Genomic DNA, 23,538 nt, shown 5'->3' on the forward strand with positions numbered 1-23,538 from the left:
TTGCCCCTCTCCAGTAATCTAATTATCGATCTATTACCTGCCAATTGGGGTGTATGGGGTGCTCAGGGAGGAGTAATATCTTTGGTATGGGGGGCTTGTTGTGCCCTCCTAGGGCAGCTCTCCAGCCTCTAATCCTCACCTGACACCCAACTCTCACTTGTGGCTCCTAGTAGCTGCTAGCATGTGGCAGCGGCCACACCCCGGGCAACGGCTTCGACAGGCCGGCTAAACCTTGTGAGGGTAGCCATCAGGTCAAGGACCCCTGGTGAACTAGGGCTTTGCTCACCCAGAATGTGAAGACTGTTTCGGCAGAACAGGTGGAAGAAACCAACAAGAAGGTTCAACGGCTGAGAGGGTGATGCAGCAAAGCACTGTGGAGTGCTTAGGACGTGTTGGAACACAAAGGACAACACGGCCATCCAATGCAGCTGAGGAAGTTTCCAGGTGTAATGACTTTTCGTGCCAATGGGCTCAAGCTTCCAATGCCAAGAGAGTGGGACTGTCTCTGTGCATCGACTTTTCCACTTAAATCTCCTTCACACACAAGTGTTTTTTGTGCACACTCATCTACATCACAGATGAAAGCGCACAATGACAATCATCATCCTCGGTTACCAAGAGACTACTACTACTATTATAGATTTAGCCTTGGAAGGGGCCTTAGGGATTACCTAAGTCTAGTTCCTTCATTTTACAGATGAGAAAACTGAGACTTAGAAAGTAAAATGATTTACCTAAATTCACACTGATATTAAGTAGCAGAGCCAGGATTAAAAACTAGGTTCTCTGATTCCAAATCAGTGAATTTTACATATATTCAAAGGTCACTAATATTATTTATCTTTTCCCCAACTGAAGCAGATATGAATTCTGAAGTATCTGCATTTTAAGTAAATAAAATTTCTCATTCAGGAAAACCATGACTTGAATACATCAAAAAATACTTTGTATTTAGTTTTGAGATTATGATTTACTATGGATATAGCGGAAGTACTATGAATTATTAGAATCAACAAGTGGAACTACACAGTAAATAAAGTTCTAACAGTCCAGTCTCTACCTCTTTCTTCCTTCTGCTGGTAAGATTGCATCACCCTCTTATATATTAAAGTACTGCTATATTCTTTCTGCACACTTAATGGTTCACATGTTATTTGAAGCTGAGTAATTATTCTTCAAAGCAGGAGTTCAAAACAAAAGGTTTTTTTAAACAAAAAAAGTCAATAGTCTTACAAATATAAGTTTTATGTGTAATTATAATTAGAAATAGATGTGAGGCAAGAATTAATTATTAAGTGCTTACTACATGCTAGGCATTTTTGCTAAGTGCTGGGGATACAAATATAAGCAAAAAAAAAAAAGAAAAATAGTTTCTTACCCTCTAGAAGTTTAAATTCAAATGGAAGAAGACAAAACATACACAAAAAAGAGATGTAAATGGCAGAGGAAGAAGTAATCTGAAAGTTATAATGAAGTTCAGTGGAGGAATGAAAGGTCCAGCCTAAGTAAGACCCTCCCCAACATGGAGAACCTAAGAAGAGCTCACTACTGGGGGCCATATGTTGGAAAGATGGTCCAGAAAACAATAAAAAAAAAATGAAAACATCTGCTTATGGTTATTTCCAAAATGGTTAAGTGAAAACTAAATGTAAAAAGAAGTATTTTATAACATAAAGAAACTATCAGAATAAGAGCTGAACTATATTGTTAGAATTACATATGTAACAAAAAATATTGTTTTAAATCAATATAAAAATACTTCTTTACGTAAAGTGCAAACTGGCATTCAAGGTCCTCCACAATTTGGTCTGAATCTAGCTTATTTCATGTAAACAAACTCTCCTTTTCTCTAGACTAAGTAGACAGTTTGCAATTCCCTCAAATATATCCCAAAATTTTCTGTTTCTACCTTTTTGCCAAAACCATTTGCTGAGACCACATGAGCCTGAGTTGAATTCTTTCAATGCCAAGCTGCAATGTTATTTTCTTCATGGTCCTGATCCCTGGGCAATGCCTGAAATATAATAGATGATCCCTGATCCCCCAAAAGAGATGTAATCTCTTCTACTGAACTTCATAGTACTTTATACCCCTCACTGATTGAACTTTAGTTCTTTGAGTAGATCTCAACTCCCTGCTAACTAGATCAGAAGCAAATTTGCTTCCCCATCTATGCCTAGCATATTCTCAGCATTCTTTCAACAAGTTCTGGATCTTTATCCAGAATTCCCTTCATCTGCCAAAGCTCAATTCAAGACCTATCAAAGTTTTCTTAACCACCTAAGTCCATAATTTCTCTTCTTAACTGGCAGCAATTTTTATATGGTTCATTTAACAATGATCACCTGCTGTTTTTTGTAACTAACTTTTGTTCAGGTGAGGGGTTGATCAAAGAAGTTCCTTGATAAGCAAAGTAATAATTTGGAAATTTTGGCTGCATTTCCCTATAGAGGATAAGGCCACATCCTGTAGTGTCTCCAGATTTTCACTGATGGGGACTGACTCCAAGAAGAATTGGTAGTCTAGCCCTTTGACATGGTTTTTAAAAGTGAATTTTTATTAAGGACCAAGGTCCTTCTTCCTCCCCCCGTTTCCACTTTTTATGGCAGATAATAGAAGTCACAAATCAAAGTTTAAGAGTTGTGGGATCCTACCTACTGCCAAAACCAGGGGGCTATCTTGAACAGCAATTTAGCAGGGGCTCTTCTTGGCAAAAAGAGGATGAGGAATATGGCCCTGCTGTGCAGGAAAGAGCAACAATAAGGGACTACAGTCATTATATAGATTACAAAGAACCTGTATTTTCCATTCATACTACAAAAAGTTATTCCGATATCAGGAAGAAGGGTTACCTCTCCAATGGCCCTACATGTATCTCTTCCCAGTAAGAACAGGTCATCATAATAGCAGGTCGCTGAATACCTGTAAATGTTTCTGTGAATCCAAACCATAAGTTAAAACTGAACATGGAGGATTTCAGGACCCCACAGCAAGTACAATTCACTAGCTTGCCTAACTGGTAACTCCAAGTTCCTATCTTATATGAGGGAAGTCTAAACCTAAGGATAGTACTGGTCAAAAAAATGTAACCAACAAGAAAGGGTGGAGAATTGTATTGGTTGTTTATGAGCTACTCTGAGTTATTCAGATGACTTTTGCATTTTTATGAGCTCCTAAGTTCTCTGAATCCTCTGTATTTCCAATGAGGTGAAATAAAGACTAGAGTATATTGTGGGGTGTGTGTGTGTGTGTGTGCACACGCGCGCGTGTGCACATGCCCATGTGTACAGTAAACTTATGTGATGATGAGGAATCTGTAGAGAAATGTGTTTTTGCGATTTCCCAGAGTAAATTTTGGGTAAGAATAATAAAAATCAAAGAGTAAAATTTGGGGCAGTCTCTAGGATTGAGCCCATGCTATCCATAGATTGGGGTATTAGGCTATTTTATATCTAAATGTTCTCTAATGAAACTGCAAACTCCCTACAAGAACTGTTTTTTATATGTGTTTGTATCCTTCACAGTGTCCTGCATTCTAAAAAGTTGTTTGATATCAAAATCCTTTAAAAATTCAAATATACTTTTCTTTGTTCATATTTAAAAACAAATATTATCAACATATCAGAAGGTCTTTTCCCATGGCAACTATATGTCTGCCTCCTTATTTACAACTATAAAATAGAGCTTTAAAGTAATTAATAAATTAATTCACCGACTCTAACAAGAATGTGGAAGAATGAGGCAAGGACATCCCTCTTTACCTCTGCTATCCAGGGGGAACAACATCCAATTTATTAAACTGCTTTACTACAACTGGGCAGAACTTAATGCACTTAACAAGGTCAAAGATACAACACCTAACAAATAATTCACATCATTTCTCATATATTTCCTCTTCTCTAAACTCACACAGCCACCACCCTTGGTCGGGCCCTTCAGCCTACACTCCCGCAAGGATCTCCTAATGGGTCTCCCTGCCTCTATTATCTCTCATTTCTAATCTATCTTCCATAGGATAGCCAATATTTTTCATAAAGCAAATTCTGATTATGCCACCTCCATAGTCAATAAACTCCTGAAGCTTCTATTAAGACCAAGCTCAAATACAGAAACTCCTCTCATCAGCATAAAGCTTTTTAAAAGCTAGTTCAATCCCATCTATTTTAGGGGGGCACAGTAGAATAAGAGTTAGGCCTGAAGTCAGGAAGACCTGAGTTCATATTTGACCTCAGACACTTACTGGTTGGGTAACCTTGGACAAGTCACTTAATCCCTGGCTGTCTCAGTTTTCTCAGTTATAAAAAGGGGATAATAATACCTACCTGACAGGATCATTGTAGGATCAAATGAGACATTTTTAAAAGACTTAACACAGTATCTTTCACATAGAAGGTTCTTAAGTGTTTGTTCTCCTCATTAATCCTATCCATACACTTACTATTTCAGCTAAAAGCTATCTCCTAGGCCTGGAATATATTGTCTCATTTTAGCTTTCTTAGAATCTCTGACTTACTTCAAGATTCACTTCAAGTGCTACCTTCTACACTAGTCATCCAATAGTCTTGTTTCCCCCAAGGCTACCTTTTGTGTTGTCTCCCATGGTTGTGTTTTGTATATTCTCTCCCCCAGTAGAACATAAGCTCTTTGAAGGCAGGAACTTTTTATTTTTGTCTTTGTATTAAAAGTGTCTAACAGAGTCTGATATATAATAGGCACTTGATAAATGCCAACTCATTGATTCTCTGATCTGAGTCATCCACACTGAATGACTAGTACTGGAGTCACAGAAATGCCAAAAAAGCACTTTGGTGCAATACAAAAAACATTGGCTTAAAATCAAGGGTCAGAGTTTGAATGCCAAATCCTCCACCTAATAATCCTTGTGACCATGGAATCAGAAAAATAGAGCTGAAGTCCCAGATATAAAACTATGTGTGAAATCACTCAGATTGCTGAACCGCTGTAAAATGGGAATAACACTTTCACCACTTTTTTCACAAGGCTGTTGCAAACAAATTACATCTACTGTAAGTAAATATAAAATCCTTGAAAACAGGGGCTGTTTCATTTTTGTCTTTATAACTTTTCTAAGTGCCTGATAAATCTTTTATCTTCTTGATGTTAAAATATAAGTATAATTCAACATAAATGGTGACATAGGAACTATTTTTGTTATTCTACTTCTGACTGGCTCAAAACTCAACAGATTTTCACCTTAAAATTTGGGAAGAACAAAATATATCCTAGAAAAAGAAAATCAGTGCCCATTTTACAGGTAGGTTCAGCCTACTTTAAGAATGACATCACTGTGAAGCCTTTATTTCTCCAAGTCAGCTGTTTCCGTACTTTGGATCAGAGCTCACAATTTCTGTATAACCCTAGCATATCAGAAATGTGCATGTTGTAGTTAATGTGACATGAAGTCATAATTCAGTTTTCTTCTTCACAGGTATATAAAAACTTTTTATTCTATCACTTTAATAGTTTATTCACTTATGGAAACATACCATAATGCAGATTATAAGCATTATGAGTGTTTGAAGTTCTCAAATACTAATGTTTGTGAAAGTGACCTCTTAGAAAACTAAATATTCCTGATGCCTCATTCCTAAATTATGGAGAAAGGATAATGAAAACTAATTTCTCTCTGGTGATTATCAGTAGTAACAATCATGAAGTTAAGCAAAGCACACTTTCCAAAGCAGAAGCTCCAGTGCACAGTAGTTCCTATACTGTACTTCACAGTACATGAAAATACTATGAGAGTCTGGCATACATCAACAGATGTCAACTAAATAAAGAAAAAATATTTTGTTTCACATTATGCTCTAAAGAAATGAAGTAATTGGTCAGATAAGACAGCATTACATAAAAGAATCTAAATTTTCCTTTTGCTGATGTTAATATTAGGAAAAGATTTTGCTAGCTAATACTGGTTAGTTTTTAAGAAAAAAAGCATCAAACCCATTTTGGTAGCACCTTTCAAGAAAAAGGGAAGTTCAAGCAGAAACTGGATAATCTTGTGTGGGGTATGTTATGGTAGTGATTCTTTTTTGCATGAGTTGAACTAGAATAGCAGCTGAAATCCCTACCAATTTTCAAATTCTGTGATACTAAACATAAGTAAATGATATCTCAAGAACAGGGGTTGTTAATTTTTGTGTGTGTCATGAATCTCTTTGATAGTCTAGTAAAGCCAATAGACCTTACCTCAGATTGTTTTTAAATGTATGAAATAAATTGAAGAAAATGCTAAATTTTGATTAGAAGTTAGTGAAAGCAAAGATATATATTTTTCCCAATCCAAGTTAATGGACCTCCTAAAATCTATTCATGAACTCTGTAGACTTAAGAACCTCTGTTATAGAGAAATAATGTAACTTTGCTCTTAAAAAATGTTTATTTTCTTATATTTTTACGTGTAATTTTGTTGATACACTTAATTTAATAATTTTTTAATATTCTAGAAATGTGATATAGCTGTGCGTCATAAAATGTTACAAAGTTCTTCAAAAATTAAAGTTGAACATTGGGCAAAGGACGATCAAAAGGCACAGGATAGGCAAGAGTGGGTTGTAGAATATTACTAATTATGACCTATCCTGGCAGAGCAACAATCAATCAATGAACAAACCTACATTCTATCAGGGAGAAAACATGTATTTAGTCTGTTCTACATAAATGTGTATACAGATATACAGACATACAGAACAAATATAAAATAAATATAAGACTGCTTATGATTTAGAGGTGAATGGGACCTTACAAACCCCTCATTTGGACTTCCGGTCAAGATGGCGGCTTAGAGAAAGCTAAAGTTCAGATCTCCGGAAAACCCTTCCCGACCGATCTCAAACTATAAGCTCCTAAGGTGCCGAAATTCAAAACGATCAACAGTATAGACCCTGGGAATCCTCCTCCTGGACCTGGACTTGGATCAAAAGGTACGGCCCCCCTCAAAAGCCAGAACCCGAGATCACTCGGACCTAAGGAGTAGGAGCTCAGAGTCCAAGGCTCTGGGAAGCCGCGGCCCCGCCCCGCTCAGAGAGCAGGGTCCTCTGAAACAACAGCAACCCTCAGGGCCTTCTATCCGACTCCCAGTGAAAGTCACTGCCCTCGGAGCTCCAGGGAAGCCGCGGCCCATCCCCCCGCAGAGAGCAGGGTCCTCTGAAACAACAGCAACCCTCAGGGCAGACAAAACTGCCTCACGGCCAGCTATTCTGAAGGCAACTTCCAGAAAGCAACCCGACCCAGTCGAGGGGGCACCTTAGCAGCAGGGAAACAGAGAGAACTGGGGGAGAGTGTGGCCCCCTGGTCCGACCCTTCCATTCCAGTTCCAGTGAAAGTCATTGCCTGAAGGCATAGTCAGTTTCACCCAGGGAAAGCTCATAGAACCGACAATCTGCCCAGGACTAAAGCCTCTGAACACCAGACAGAGATAAGAAAAGCTAATCCACCCCATTCAGAGATGGCAAACTCCACAGAAGCACAGAAGCCCCCAAATCCCAAGAAAAATAAGAAGAAAGGGGCGACTTTAGACACATTCTATGGAGCCAAAATACAAAATACAGAGGAGATAGAAGATGATACACAAGAAAATGCTCCGAAACCTTCCAAAGGAAATGGAAACTCTCCACAAACCATGAAGAATTTGAATCAGAAATGACCAAAAAGATGGAAGCCTTCTGGTAGGAAAAGTGGGAAATAATGCAAAAGAAATTCACGCATCTACAAAACCAGTTTGACCAAAGTAAAAAGGAAAACCAGGCTTTAAAGGCCAGAATCAGGCAGCTGGAAGACAACAATCATGTAAAAGAACAAGAATTAATAAAGCAAAGCCAAAATACCAAGAAATTAGAAGAGAACATAAAATATCTCACTGACAAGGTGACAGATCTGGAAAATGGAGGGAGAAGAGATAATTTAAGAATAATTGGACTTTCAGAAAAGCCAGAAATAAACACCAAACTCGACATCGTGATACAAGATATAATCAAAGAAAATTGCCCAGAGATTCTAGAACAAGGGGGCAATACAGCCAGTGACAGAGCTCACAGAACACCTTCTACAATAAACCCCCAAAAGACAACTCCCAGGAATGTAATTGCCAAATTCCAAAGCTCTCAAACAAAAGAAAAAATCCTAACGGAAGCCAGAAAAAGACAATTTAGATATAAAGGAATGCCAATCAGGGTCACACAAGACCTTGCAAGTTCTACTCTGAATGATCGTAAGGCATGGAACATGATCTTCAGAAAGGCAAGAGAGCTGGGTCTTCAACCAAGAATCAGCTACCCAGCAAAACTGACTATATACTTCCAAGGGAAAGTATGGGCATTCAACAAAATAGAAGACTTCCAACTTTTTGCAAAGAAAAGACCAGAGCTCTGTGGAAAGTTTGATACCGAAAAACAAAGAGCAAGGAATACCTGAAAAGGTAAATATTAAGGAAAGGGGAAAAATGTTATCTTCTTCTTTTACTCAAACTCTCTTCTATAAGGACTACATTTATATCAATCTATGTATACTAACATGTGGGGAAAATGTAATGTATAAATAGGGGGTAAAGAAAGACCAAATAGAATAATATTTCTCACACAAAGATTCACATGGGAAGGGGAGGGGAAGAAAACTCCTATAAGAAGGAGAGGAAGAGAGGATTTTTTACTTAAACCTTAATCTCAGGGAAATCAACTCTGAGAGGGAAAAACATCCAGATCCATTGGGATCTTGAATTCTATCTTACCCAACAAGGGTAGGGAGAAGGGAAAACCAAGGTGGGGAGGGGGAGAGGGAAAACAAAAAGGGAGGGAAAAAGAGGGTGGAGGGGGAGGGAACAAAAAGGGAGGGACTAAAAAGGGAAACATCAAGGGAGGGGACAAGGGGGACTGATTCAAAGTAAATCACTGGACTAAAAGGTAGAGCCGAAGAAGAAAAGGTTAGAATTAGGGAAGGATATCAAAATGCCAGGGAGTCCACAAATGACAATCATAACTTTGAACGTGAATGGGATGAACTCACCCATAAAATGTAGACGAATAGCAGAATGGATTAGAATCCCAAACCCTACCATATGTTGTCTTCAGGAAACACACAGGAGGCGGGTTGACACCCACAAGGTCAGAATTAAAGGATGGAGTAAGACCTTCTGGGCCTCAACCGACAGAAAGAAGGCAGGAGTGGTAATCATGATATCTGATAAAGCCAAAGCAAAAATAGACCTGATCAAAAGGGATAGGGAAGGTAATTATATTTTATTAAAAGGGACTTTAGACAATGAGGAAATATCATTAATCAACATGTATGCACCAAATAATATAGCACCCAAATATCTAATGGAGAAACTAGGAGAATTGAAGGAAGAAATAGACAATAAAACCATATTAGTGGGAGACTTAAACCAACCATTATCAAATTTAGATAAATCAAATCAAAAAATAAATAAGAAAGAGGTAAAAGAAGTGAATGAAATCTTAGAAAAATTAGAATTAATAGACATATGGAGAAAAATAAATAGGGATAAAAAGGAATACACCTTCTTCTCAGCACCACATGGCACATTCACAAAAATTGACCATACATTAGGTCACAGAAACATAGCACACAAATGCAGAAAAGCAGAAATAATGAATGCAGCCTTCTCAGATCACAGGGCAATAAAAATAATGATCAGTATTGGTACATGGAAAACCAAATCTAAAACCAATTGGAAATTAAACAATATGATACTCCAAAACCGTTTAGTTAAAGAAGAAATCATAGAAACAATTAATAATTTCATTGAGGAAAATGACAATGGCGAGACATCCTTTCAAACCTTTTGGGATGCAGCCAAAGCGGTAATCAGAGGTAAATTCATATCCCTGAATGCTTATATTAACAAACTAGGGAGAGCAGAAATCAATCAATTGGAAATGTAAATGAAAAAACTCGAAAGAGATCAAATTAAAACCCCCCAGCAGAAAACCAACCTAGAAATCCTAAAAATTAAGGGAGAAATTAATAAAATCAAAAGTGATAGAACTATTGATTTAATAAATAAGACAAGAAGCTGGTACTTTGAAAAAACAAACAAAATAGACAAAGTACTGGTCAATCTAATTAAAAAAAGGAAGGAAGAAAAGCAAATTAACAGCATTAAAGATGAAAAGGGGGACAGCACCTCCGATGAAGAGGAAATTAAGGCAATCATTAGAAATTACTTTGCCCAATTATATGGCAATAAATACACCAATTTAGGAGATATGGATGAATATATACAAAAATACAAACTGCCTAGACTAACAGAAGAGGAAATAGAATTCTTAAATAATCCCATATCAGAAAATGAAATCCAACAAGCCATCAAAGAACTTCCTAAGAAAAAATCCCCAGGGCCTGATGGATTCACCAGTGAATTCTATCAAACATTCAGAGAACAGTTAATCCCAATACTATACAAACTATTTGACATAATAAGCAAAGAGGGAGTTCTACCAAACTCCTTTTACGACACAAACATGGTACTGATTCCAAAACCAGGCAGGTCAAAAACAGAGAAAGAAAACTATAGACCAATCTCCCTAATGAATATAGATGCAAAAATCTTAAATAGGATACTAGCAAAAAGACTCCAGCAAGTGATCAGAAGGATCATTCACCATGATCAAGTAGGATTTATACCAGGGATGCAGGGCTGGTTCAACATTAGGAAAACAATCCACATAACTGACCACATCAACAAGCAAACCAGCAAGAACCACATGATTATCTCAATAGATGCAGAAAAAGCATTTGATAAAATACAACACCCATTCCTATTAAAAACACTAGAAAGCATAGGAATAGAAGGGTCATTCCTAAAAATAATAAACAGTATATATCTAAAACCATCAGCTAATATCATCTGCAATGGGGATAAACTAGATGCATTCCCAATAAGATCAGGAGTGAAACAAGGATGCCCATTATCACCTCTACTATTTGACATTGTACTAGAAACACTAGCAGTAGCAATTAGAGAAGACAAAGAAATTGAAGGCATCAAAATAGGCAAGGAGGAGACCAAGTTATCACTCTTTGCAGATGACATGATGGTCTACTTAAAGAATCCTAGAGATTCAACCAAAAAGCTAATTGAAATAATCAACAACTTTAGCAAAATTGCAGGATACAAAATAAACCCACATAAATCATCAGCTTTTCTATATACCTCCAACACAGCTCAGCAGCAAGAACTAGAAAGAGAAATCCCATTCAAAATCACCTTAGACAAAATAAAACACCTAGGAATCTACCTCCCGAGACAAACACAGGAAGTATATGAACACAACTACAAAACACTACTCACACAACTAAAACTAGACTTGAGCAATTGGAAAAACATTAACTGCTCATGGATAGGACGAGCCAATATAATAAAAATGACCATCCTACCCAAACTTATTTATCTATTTAGTGCCATACCCATTGAACTACCAAAATACTTCTTCACTGATTTAGAAAAAAACGTAACAAAATTCATTTGGAGCAACAAAAGATCAAGGATATCCAGGGAAATAATGAAAAAAAACACATATGATGGGGGCCTTGCAGTCCCTGACCTTAAACTATATTACAAAGCAGCAGTCATCAAAACAATTTGGTACTGGCTAAGAAACAGAGAGGAAGATCAGTGGAATAGACTGGGGGCAAGCAACCTCAGCAAGACAGTATATGATAAACCCAAAGATCCCAGCTTTTGGGACAAAAATCCACTATTCGATAAAAACTGCTGGGAAAATTGGAAGACAGTGTGGGAGAGACTAGGAATAGATCAACACCTCACACCCTACACCAAGATAAATTCAAAATGGGTGAGTGACTTAAACATAAAGAAGGAAACCATAAGTAAATTGGGTAAACACAGAATAGTATACATGTCAGACCTTTGGGAGGGCAAAGACTTTAAAACCAAGCAAGACATAGAAAGAATCACAAAATGTAAAATAAATAATTTTGACTACATCAAACTAAAAAGCTTTTGTACAAACAAAACCAATGTAACTAAAATCAGAAGGAAAACAACAAATTGGGAAACAATCTTCATAAAAACCTCTGACAAAGGTTTAATTACTCATATTTATAGAGCTAAATCAATTGTACAAAAAATCAAGCCATTCTCCAATTGATAAATGGGCAAGGGACATGGATAGGCAGTTCTCAGATAAAGAAATCAAAACTATTAATAAGCACATGAAGAAGTGTTCTAAATCTCTTATAATCAGAGAGATGCAAATCAAAACAACTCTGAGGTATCACCTCACACCTAGCAGATTGGCTAACATAACAGCAAAGGAAAGTAATGAATGCTGGAGGGGATGTGGCAAAGTAGGGACATTAATTCATTGCTGGTGGAGTTGTGAACTGATCCAACCATTCTGGAGGGCAATTTGGAACTATGCCCAAAGGGCGACAAAAGAATATCTACCCTTTGATCCAGCTATAGCACTGCTGGGTCTGTACCCCAAAGAGATAATGGACAAAAAAGACTTGTACAAAAATATTCATAGCTGCGCTCTTTGTGGTGGCCAAAAACTGGAAAACGAGGGGATGCCCATCAATTGGGGAATGGCTGAGCAAATTGTGGTATATGTTGGTGATGGAATACTATTGTGCTAAAAGGAATAATAAAGTGCAGGATTTCCATGGTGGAACAACCTCCAGGAAGTGATGCAGAGCGAGAGGAGCAGAACCAGGAGAACATTGTACACAGAGACTAATACACTGTGGTATAATCGAACATAATGGACTTCTCCATTAGTGGCGGTGTAATGTCCCTGAACAATTTGCAGGGATCTAGGAGAAAAAAAATACTATTCATAAGCAAAGGATAAACTATGGGAGTGGAAACACCGAGGAAAAGCAACTGCCTGAATACAGTGGTTGAGGGGACATGACAGAGGAGAGACTCTAAATGAACACTCTAAGAAAACATGTAATGCCCAGTGGATTTACGCGTCGGCTATGGGGGGTGGGGGGAGAGGAAAAGAAAATGATTTATGTCTTTAATGAATAATGCTTGGAAATGATCAAATAAAATATATTAAAAAAAAAAAAAGAAACCCCTCATTTAAAGATCAAGAAATTGAGTCCAAGAGAGAGAAGTGATTTACCCAGAGTCATAAGTGTGGGAGGCAAGATTTGAGCCCAGGATTTCCTGAGCAAAAGAAAGTCAAGGACTGCCTACATGTTCCATTGGTATACACACATTGACAAGATCTAGAAAAAGAACCCGGCATACTGGTTCAGTCCTCTATAGAGAATTTATTGTAAATATGTATAAGATTCACTTCCACTCTACAGTTACTTTTTGTCCACTTTGTATCTTCTACCTACCTATTTATATTAATGTTATTAATATATTAATTTTATCTCTCCTATAAGAATGCAAGCACCTTGAGGACACTGTTTTTGTTTTTTTCTTCGTATTCCTAGCACTCAACATGATGCCTGGCCCATATTAATAGTTCTTAATAAATCCTTGTGAATTGATTATGATCTATGTTTTCATATATCAATGAGATCAGAAATCTATAAAAATATGAAAGTACAGGGTATGAGTATAAAATGAGACTAATTTCCGTAAGTCATACATAAAAGTCTAGTCTTAAAGAAACTTATAGGGTTAACTTGATAACTTTTAATTTTATTATTTTTAATATATTTGATAATTTTAAATATTACTGTCTTAAGGTAACAGGATTTTACAATACAACATATATTATGGTTATAAGTAAACAACTAACATTCATAATGGCCTTAGTGTTATGTAATCATGTAAGAAATTGTAGTTGAATGAATTTGAAATTCAATTAAACTATAAGCTTCTTACAGTTAAATGTAATGTCTTATACTTTTCTTTTTACCATCCTAGCATGCTATCAAAAGCATAATAGTAATTTAATGAATATTCTTCATGGTCTCTGATTTCATGTCTATTGTTGCATTAATATCTGGTAAACTTTCACTACTTTTACTTTCATTTAATTTTTAAAAATTAATTTTGACTTATTTTCATATTACCACTCAAAAACTCTCTTACTATATTAGCTATTACATACATGAGCATATAACAAATGAGCTCCTGAAAAGTTATATGCAAACAGAATTTCCATAAATCAAATAATATTTTAACATCCTGGAGAGCTACCTAAGGGAAATTGATAATAAGTCCTTTTTAGAAGTTAATTATTTCAAAAATTTATGTGATTTCCCCTTTTGTAAACATTTTGCAGATATGATTGAAGTAGCTGTAATTTCAAGATAGCTTTATACCACTTCATACCAAATCCTCCAAAGGCTTTATAAAAGAATTAAAGTGATATTAACTCTTTCAATAAAGTAAACAATCTAATCTTACAATTCTGTTTATTTTTACAGAAGAAATACAGAGAAAAAAATGTAACTCATCATCAAAATTTGATAGTAAAAACAGGTGAAGAGTGAAAGATATTACAAATGATTAGAACCCAAAATACCAATTTAATTTATATGATCTAAATAGTTTAATAATTATTTTTTAAATCATTTTATGTTAGAATAAAATATGTATAGAAGCACTATTTTTGTTGCACTTATCATTTTAAGTCATATTTTATATGACCAAATTTTTCTTTTCAAAAATTGATTCCGTATAAGCTCTAGTTCATGAAGATAAGATTTAAACTTTAATTTTGCTAAGCTTTCAATTTAAGGTTATTGAACAAAAAATAGAGTTTTACGCAAGAGTTGTTACTGAACAAACATACAGGGGAAAGATGGTTTCTTTTCTTTACTATCCTCTTTTTAAAATTTCTATACTTAGCACTCCTACAAAATAGTTGTTTAACAAATGCTTGTTGCTTGTAACTTTCATGTTACCTATACCTGTGTAATGGAATAGAAAAAGTTCTGGACTTACACTCTCAAAACCTGGGTTTTCAGTCCCAGCTTCAGAAATATACTGGCCCCATTACAAAGGGCACATTTATACCCCTGAGCCACAAATTCCTCACCTTTAAAAGAACAATAATAATTTCCACTCTCTACTCCACCCACGTTGAGAGCAATACCATTTTATGTGTTCATAAGTGCTCCAAAAGCTATGTAGGTTGGAAGAGAATATTATTATTATTACATTTTACAACAGATGTTAGAGGCCTTTTAGGATATGAGAAACTGAAATAATGATCCTAAATCTCAACTTTTATCACTTACTTGGATTATCAAGAAAACAAATATGAACTTAGAGTCATGTAATACTTTACTATTTGAAGAAAACTACTATGAAATGATGTATCTAAGAAAACTAAGGTTTTATATATATATTATACACTTATGTATGACATTTATGTATATCTACATATTATATATTTATATATTAAACATATTAATATATTTTAATCAATAGCAGCTAATTAAAGGAATGTCATTATGAACAAAATGCTTTTCTCCAAAGAATATATCTTCTCAAACCTATAAACACCATGTGATCTGACAAAGTAAAGGGGATTTAATCCTTGTTAAATTTGCAGAAAATGAACTTTTCTCTTCAAATGTATGTTCAAATCTATGGATAATGAAGTACTTCAAATAAGTCAATCAACTTATTTTTACAATTTAAAATTTTTTTGAATCACTTTAATCTTAGTCATTCTATGAGAAAGAATATTTCATCAACATGAAATCATCCAAAAAATTTTTTTTAATTTCATGGTCAACCAGGGGAGGTGGGAAAGCAAAGAAAACATGTATACTGCCTCCTTAAACATTAAACATTTATTTCCCAAATGAATCCCAGATTCATTCACTTCATCTGACCTATTATAACCAACTTGTTTTCATCCAAAATATTCCATTTCAACTCAAATATTAAGAAATTTATCACTATACAAGTCAATTTTCTCCCAGATTAGGCATTCTATTTATTACAAATTCCAGGGATACAAAAATTACAGTATTACTGTTAATCTATAGATTTCTACATTCTTTTTTTTTAATCCTTACTTTCTGTCTTACCTTACCTTACCTTACCTCACCTCACCTCACCTATCAATTCTAAGACAGAAGAGTGATAAGGGTTAAGCAATCAAGTGAGTTACCCAGAATCACACAACTAGGAGATGTTTCACATCTAAATGTTCTCTAATGAAATTACAGGATCCCTTAGGGCAAGAACTGTGCTTTATTTGTTTGTATCTTTCACAGTACCATATATAAAAACAGCATTCTAAAATGTTGATTATTTGATATATTTGAGACCAAATTTGAACTGAGGCCCTCCCAACTCTATGCCTGGTGCTCTATCCACTGTGCTGCCTAGCTGTCCCATTCCATATACTTAATTGTCAAAAATTCCCTCAGTTGATACTACTGAACAATTTAGCCTTGGCCATCTAATAACAGGTATGCTTCAATTTATGTGAGTTATGTTCCTGAAAAAGCATATCCTAGTCTTTTCAGAGCAGAAAATATTTCATTTTTTGTCTTTGTACAAGCAGTGACAAATATAGCACTTCATACAAAGTGTTTAATAAATACTGATTAGTTAAAATTCAAATGCATTTTAGGAGACAACTGCTGAAAAAATTTTTGCAATATCTTATTTTAATAAAGCAAAGGATCCTTTCAAAATCAAAGTATCTATATAACCCCAGTTTAGCTGTTTTATAAATCCAGATCATCATAGTATATTAGAATTCAAGATTATCTCATCTTAGCCCCATCCATCTGGAATTTTTTTAAGTGAAAGGTAATTTTTTCTTATTAATAAATTAGAAAGCATATCTCTTCCTCCCAGCAGGCCCACGGAATGTTACATATGTATTTCTGATCTAGTTACTCAAGTCCTCATATTGATTGTTTTTGCTTATCATTCTCTTGGTGACAATGGAAGGTTCACTAAAGGAAGTTAAGAGGTAGATGTAGGTGATATCCAGATATGGCTGATATGTAAACAAAAGGCATTAAGTTTGAGAAGGGGTGCCACCAATCAATCCCCTTCTCCTTTTCCAACTTTCTGAAGTATTCAAAGGAAATTAACTTATCCATAATATTGTATAGACTACAATGACATAAGTAACAGCAGTTCTGATTTCTATACATGGCCATTGGAATATAGAAATTAAAGTCTGACCATATATCACTGCCCTGCTCAAAAACCTCTAGGGGTTCTCGTTGGCCTCTAAGATAAAACATAAATGCCTCTAATGAACACCTAAGACCACCCCCTCCCCATCCTAATGTCTGATCCCAACCACCCTTCCACTTTCCAGCCTCATTTCACACTGTGATTCACTGCATATTGTCCATTCAGTCAATAATAATAATTATTATTATTTTATGTATTATATATCTCTATATATAATTATAATATAAAATTTATTTAAAGTAACTACTATGTGCAGACACTATGCTAAGCTCTAAAGATACAAAGATAAAACAATCAAGCCCCTACCCTAAGGGCACTTATATTTACATTCTAATATGTGAATATGTGTGTATATGTGGGGTATTAATAGCAGCTCAGGAGGATCAAGAAAGGTTTTCTGTAGGTGTCACCTAGCAGACTTTTGAAGAAAACTTGAAAATTCTAAGAGGAAGAGGTGAGGTGAGACTACATATAGCCCAGGCAGGAGAGACAGTACAAAGGTGCAGGAATGGGAACTGAATGTAAAGATCAGAAAGGTTGGTTTGGCTGGGGAAGTAATATATGAAAAGGTGGAAAAGCTAGGTTGACACCAGGTTGCAAAGACCTATAAAAGCTAAAAAGAAGGTCTTTTATTTTGATACTAAGGAGCTACTAGATTTTTACTGACAAAACAGGGTTTAAATGACTTGCCTGGAGTCATATAGCTAGTAAGTGTCTAAGGCCAGATTTGAACCTGGGAAGGACTTGAGACCTGGCACTCTATCTACTTTGCCACCAAGCTGCTATAATTTATTGAGTAGGTGAATGATATAAGACTCTTAGAAAACTTACTTTGATAACTATTTACTCTGAGGATAGATTATAGAGGAGAGAGCCTAAGCAGGGAAAGTATCCAGGAGAAAGTGGTCAACATTGTCTAATGTTGCAGGGATGTTCAGAAGGACCCAAGCAAAATTAAGCTACTATTCTCCAAACTTAGACCATTTTCTGCCATGGGGGCATTTCTATAAGCCATACCCCTTCTCCAACCTGCTTTTTCAACTAACCACCTAGAAACTTCCTGCAAAGCTCAGCTACAGTGTTACCTCTTCCATGAAGCCTTCTTTATTTCCCCTAGTTGTTAGTACTCTATTTCCTCAAATTAATTTGTATTTAGCTTATTTGCATACATGAAGAACTTAAGCTCCTCAGAGAGACTATTTCCTTTTTCTTTGTATCCCCAACACCTAGAAAATATGAATATAAACATAAAAACTCTAAAAATGAGAACAGTAGAATGTTATGGTTAATAATGTAAATTAACTTAATAAAGATTACTATTAATCCACAGAAGCAACCAAAGAAAAAAAATCAAATGATATTATCTCCTTGGTTAAAAAATGACACATACTACTTTTAAGTTACATATCTCTAAACCATTCGATTCATCAGTTATTTCTGAAAACAATGAAAAGAATGTCTAGTCAGCATCATTCTTAGCAATCTTTTCCAGATCAAAAAGATCACCAAAGAAAATAAAATAACACCTAAAAAAGATAATGAATTTTACTATTTTCTCCAATAACTCTAATTCTATGTGAAATATCATTTTTCTTTCATAACTTAATTTATCTATGTCTTTTATAATCATCAGGCAAAGATTCTTGTACATATGAAAACTATTATTTGAAATAAAACTGATATTCTTCATAATGTTATTTGGTATTTTTGTAATGTTTTACAAATATGAAATGTATAATTTTCAATATAAAAATTTCTTAAAAAGCATTAAAGGGGATATACACTCCTTTTTAAGTATATGAGTCACATAAATGGGTTATTCTGGCAGAAATGATAATAAGTCCATAATTTTCCCTATGCAGGCAAGCAAAACAACCAATTCACAAATTTATAACTCCTAATTATCTGTTTAATGTCCTGCTCTCCTGAGACCTATTCATATTGCATTGCTTATAACAAAAAAGCATATAGTAAAAGTACACTTATTACAAAGCTTTTATTTAAAAACTGTGGTTATAATCCTTCAAATGACTCTAAAAAAATGGAAGTTATTCAATATCATAAGGCCAGAGGAACACACATTTATTAAAACTTTGTTCTATTTTGACCATTTGCAAGTCTCTTCAAATTGTGCTTGTACTGCTAATGAGCCTAGGAGTAAATGTTAGAGTAGGTGCTAGAGCAGAAAGTCCTTTCAGGCAAGCACAAAAAGACCCCAAATGAGGGCAATTCAACCTAGATGTGCAATCCCTGACCACCCAGTACCATCCCTTCAGAATGCTGAGGGGAAGTTGGGATCAGATTCTTGATAAAACTTTGGAAATGGCAATAATCTGTACAAGGTGACAAGTTCCTACTGAAAACCCTGACTAGGTCTAACAAAGAATAAAAGACAGTTTGGTTAATTATGTAGCCTCTTGCACAGAATTCATTGCTCAGAGTTAAGTCTTTGAGATAATTTCTATAGTTTGTACAGTGAAAGGATTTATTTATTTATGTTAATTTAGTCAACAAAAATATTTTATCTAAACTAATATTTAGTTTATTAACTTCAGCATGTAGTTCCTTAAAACTAGTCTGAAACTTTTTATATAAAGTCATAAATATAAAAATAAAATATACATCACTCTAAAATCCTGGAAAAACTTCAATTTTGCACCACCAAATCCTAATCTGTCCAATGTTCTTATCCACGAAAAATGAAGTATTTCTTTTATCATATGCAAAATACATTTTATTTTTTTAAACCTTTACCTTCTGCCCTAGTATTAATTCTAACCCTAACCCTAGTATCAATTCTGAGGCAGAAAAGATTCTGCCACCAAGGTTAAGTGACTTGCCCAGGGTTATACAAGTAGGAAGTATTTGGGGCTAAATTTGAATCCAGATCTTCCTGACTCCAGCTATGCTATCCTCAGTAGTGCTTAGCTGTCCTTAAAGATGCATTTTAAATGTCCAGACACTAAAGCCGACAAGGTTCTTAGAATAAAAAGAACAGGAAAGAAGATACCCCCCAAACCAAGTAAAATGCATTTTAAAAGTCAATTGGGGTATTCATCTTTTTTTTTCTGAGTTTTAATTGTATTAACCTCAGAATTTCCTGAACAGTCAAATTTAAAACAATAATGTCCCTCCCCACCAGCTAAAACCATAAGAAACCAGTGAAGCATGTGTCTCAAGCTCACACCAGACTTAAGCTTTCTACCATAAGCCAACACCATAACCTTCTCAGAGTACAGGAATTGACAAAAAAAGAAGAAAGGAGTCACCCAAAGATACTCTGTAACAGCAGATTTCAAACATACTTCCACAGCTGAGAATACCAAATGCTGCAGCATTATTGAGAGCAAGCTTAAACAGTCTCTGCCTAGTCTCTTAGAGTGTCTTTGGCATGCGCATGTCCCGCTTATATAAAGAGATGCTTACAGTCCAGGTGCTTTTTCTTGGGCCCCATTACTTCATGAGTGGTTGCTTTGCAGACGGCCCTGGCTACAGCAGAGCCAGTCACGCTGTACTGAGCAGCTGCGATTCGATCCGTGAGCGTTTGCCCCGACATTTTCGGCTGCTGCTTCTACTGCCTTCACTTCTGCAAGAAAGAGTATAAGGAGGGTCCCCCCATCAGCTTAAGGCTCCTGCCTTTAGGCCATTTTAAGGCCCATCCTGCTCTTCAACCCCACTTCTCCACCCTAGCAGACCTCTGTAGGCGCTGTCCCTGTGTCATGGTAGAACAGAAGTCAAGATTTTAAGGATGGTGATGAACCGACAGTCCATCAGCCTTGGATACACCCCCAGAAAATGAACTCATGGGTGCATTAATCTCCCGCTTCTCTATCCTGCAACGTACCCTCAACCCTTTCTTCTTTTTTTCCCCCCTTCTCCTCCACCCTCTTGTCAATCAGGAATTTTTCTCTGACCCTTAGAAGGAATGAGGGGTTAGTCCCTGGGCACTGGGCCCACAAGGCGACATCCCCACTACTGCTGCAACATGCCCTTTCTCATCCAACACCAACCCCAAGAATCCCCAAGAGGCTAAGTAGCCAGACTGAATCCAATACCCAAGCCTCATCGCCCTGCCCTCCCCCTCTGATGCCGCGAAGGCTGCAACGACAGCAGCTCCTGCAGCAGCAACGGGATCTTCCCTTCTCTTCTGAGCTGGAGATTATCGTTGCATTGCGCCATATTATGCCCTCTCTCCCCCTTCTCGCACAAGGCCGCTACCACCTCCCATATCCTTAATCCCCCCTCCCGCACCCCTTTCCTGGTTCCCTTCACGCCCCAACCCTGCCCTCCTCTCCACCTCCCACCGCAGCCCTCTCAGTCCTCACTGCAGGGGGCCCGCCCTGGGGCTGAGGGGTGGGAGGGCTTGATGCGATTCACCCTTCTCCGCTGAAGGAGTCGGGGATCCCCTCCCCGCCCAGCCGCTGCTGCCACCCCTGATCCCCGAAGGTGGGAAGGGGCACCCAGCCCTTGGAGTGAGAGGGGGGGGGGGTGGGGAGCAGCACCGCGCCCGCACAGGCTGCGGAGGGCGGACCTGTCACTCTCCGCCCGCCTCCCTCCCAGGGAAGGATAATCGCCTCCGGTGGAGGCCCCCTGGGAAGCGAGGCACAGCCAGACGAGGGGGGCCCTGCTTGAGCTGGAGGAAGAAAGAGGGGAGGCAGGTGCGGGCGGTGTACCGACAGCGGCAGTGTAGACAGAGCTGCACGAGTCCGTTACTCGTCCCTGCCCCCACTCCCCAAGGCGGCGCTGCAGCTGCCACTGCTCCCCGGGGCCGCCGGAGAGAGACAACGTGCCCGCCCGCCTGCCCGTCATTCTGTCTGTCTGTCTGTCTGTCTGCCCTGCGTGCCTTTCGGTCTGTCTGCTTGCCTGCCGCTCACTCGGTCGGTCTGCCGTCCGTGGCCAAGGAAGGAAGGAAGGAAGGAAGGAAGCCGGCGGGTGGGTAACTAGCGGGCGGGTGTCTCGTGGGGAGAGATGTACCTCCGGAGCTCACCCGCAGTTCCGTCTTCCCTCCTGTCTGCCTATGGAGCCTCGCTGCCCAAGGCTCCCGGCCCACCCGCCCCGGGGTGCAAGTACCAGCCCCACGCTCCCTGCCGCTGTCGCCGCCGCCGCCGCCGCCGCCGCCGCCTCCGCCGCCTCCAATGCCACCGCCGTTGCCGCTGCCGCCGCCGCCGCCGCGTCTCTCTGGCTCTCCCCGGCAGCGTCCCCATCCCCCCGCCCCCACCTCAGCTTTGGTTCCTCCGACAGAGTCAGGTGACAGGCGCGGACAAACCGGTGCGAGCCCCTCCGCCGCGAGGATCTCAGGAGCGGGTGGGGCGCGCGGGGTGGATAAGGACGGGGGAGCTCTGCTCTAATGCTGGCGCGAGCCCCAGCCTCCCCTGAGTCCTCTCTTCCCCGCACCTTCCACACACATACAGACGTGCATGGATACATGCATGCATACATACATACTCACTCGTACACCTTCCTCTGGTCCCCGCAAAGCTGGATCAGTTCTCCTAGGAGTGATCTTCATCCGCAGGATAGCATCCCCTGAAAGGCTGTGCAGAAGAGACTGGAGAGGGAAGTCTCACCTCCAGCCCTCCCCCTCTCCGGGCAGCACGCGCACGCGCACGCCGACAGCCGGCTTAGAGCACCTGCCTAGCAGACTACGCTGCGGACACAGAGCCAGCAAGGGAGACCGCCGCCCCGAACCCCCAGCTCCGCACCTGGCTGGGTTTCATGCTAAATGGGCGAAGGCCGATGCAAGGGCAGAGCCTCTCTGTTGCCCGCTGGAGGGCAGCCAGGCTGTTTTCTTCGTAGGTACTCGTCATGGCTGCTTGAGCTACTACTCACTGCTGGACAGTTCTGCTGCATTTCTGAATGCCTGCGAGAAGCTACAAGACTGTGTGGTGCCTGTGTGGGAGGGTACATCGGTGAGGGTGCGACTCCTGGCTCATTCGCACCATGTCTTTAGACCTGCAACAGTAGCTTAGAGGGCCTCTAGTCCAATACTCTCCTCTCATGTTGCAATGGAGGAAACTGAGGCCCGGAGAGTGAAAAGTGACTCACCCAAGGTCACACAGTTAGTCAGGGACAGATGACTGCTGGCAACCTGAACTTGGAATAACATTAAAGAATAAGAATAGCACACGTGTGTTGTATGTTTTTAGGTTCACAGAGCAACTCTGCGAGGTAGGTATTGGGCAGTATTACTATCCTCATATGCCGGAAGATTTCCCCATAGTAAATAGTAGAGTAAGAATCTGACTTCCTATTCTGGAGGTTCAAATGATAGCATTCAAGACAACCCAGGGCCTCTTAGGAATAAGTAGGAAATTTAATAATCGGGGACTGATTCATATCATAATCGGGGATGGTTCATAATATTTGCAAATATTTATCGTATAACTTAA

At 38.3% G+C, this 23,538-nt stretch overlaps 1 protein-coding gene across 16 annotated transcripts in view; it reads right to left on the reverse strand.

Moving 5' to 3' along the window:
- SNAP91 (synaptosome associated protein 91) overlaps positions 1-22,736 on the reverse strand; it is a 183,865-nt gene extending 161,129 nt beyond the window's left edge. For 12 of the 16 annotated variants that reach the window (XM_056818557.1, XM_056818555.1, XM_056818547.1 and 9 more), the window contains exons 1-2: positions 22,599-22,736; positions 20,576-20,735 (exon numbers count right to left, since the gene is read on the reverse strand). In XM_056818557.1, coding sequence (XP_056674535.1) covers positions 20,576-20,705 — 130 coding nt within the window. In that variant the 5' untranslated portion in view covers positions 20,706-20,735; positions 22,599-22,736. Of the gene's footprint in view, positions 1-20,575; positions 20,736-22,123; positions 22,341-22,590 lie in introns of those variants that run through there. The other 4 variants (XM_056818546.1, XM_056818545.1, XM_056818544.1 and 1 more) reach the window with 4 other exon arrangements.
- Positions 22,737-23,538: the final 802 nt, after the last annotated feature.

This window comes from Monodelphis domestica, chromosome 2 (genome assembly GCF_027887165.1).
Source record: "Monodelphis domestica isolate mMonDom1 chromosome 2, mMonDom1.pri, whole genome shotgun sequence".
Classification (NCBI taxonomy): Eukaryota; Metazoa; Chordata; class Mammalia; order Didelphimorphia; family Didelphidae; genus Monodelphis; species Monodelphis domestica.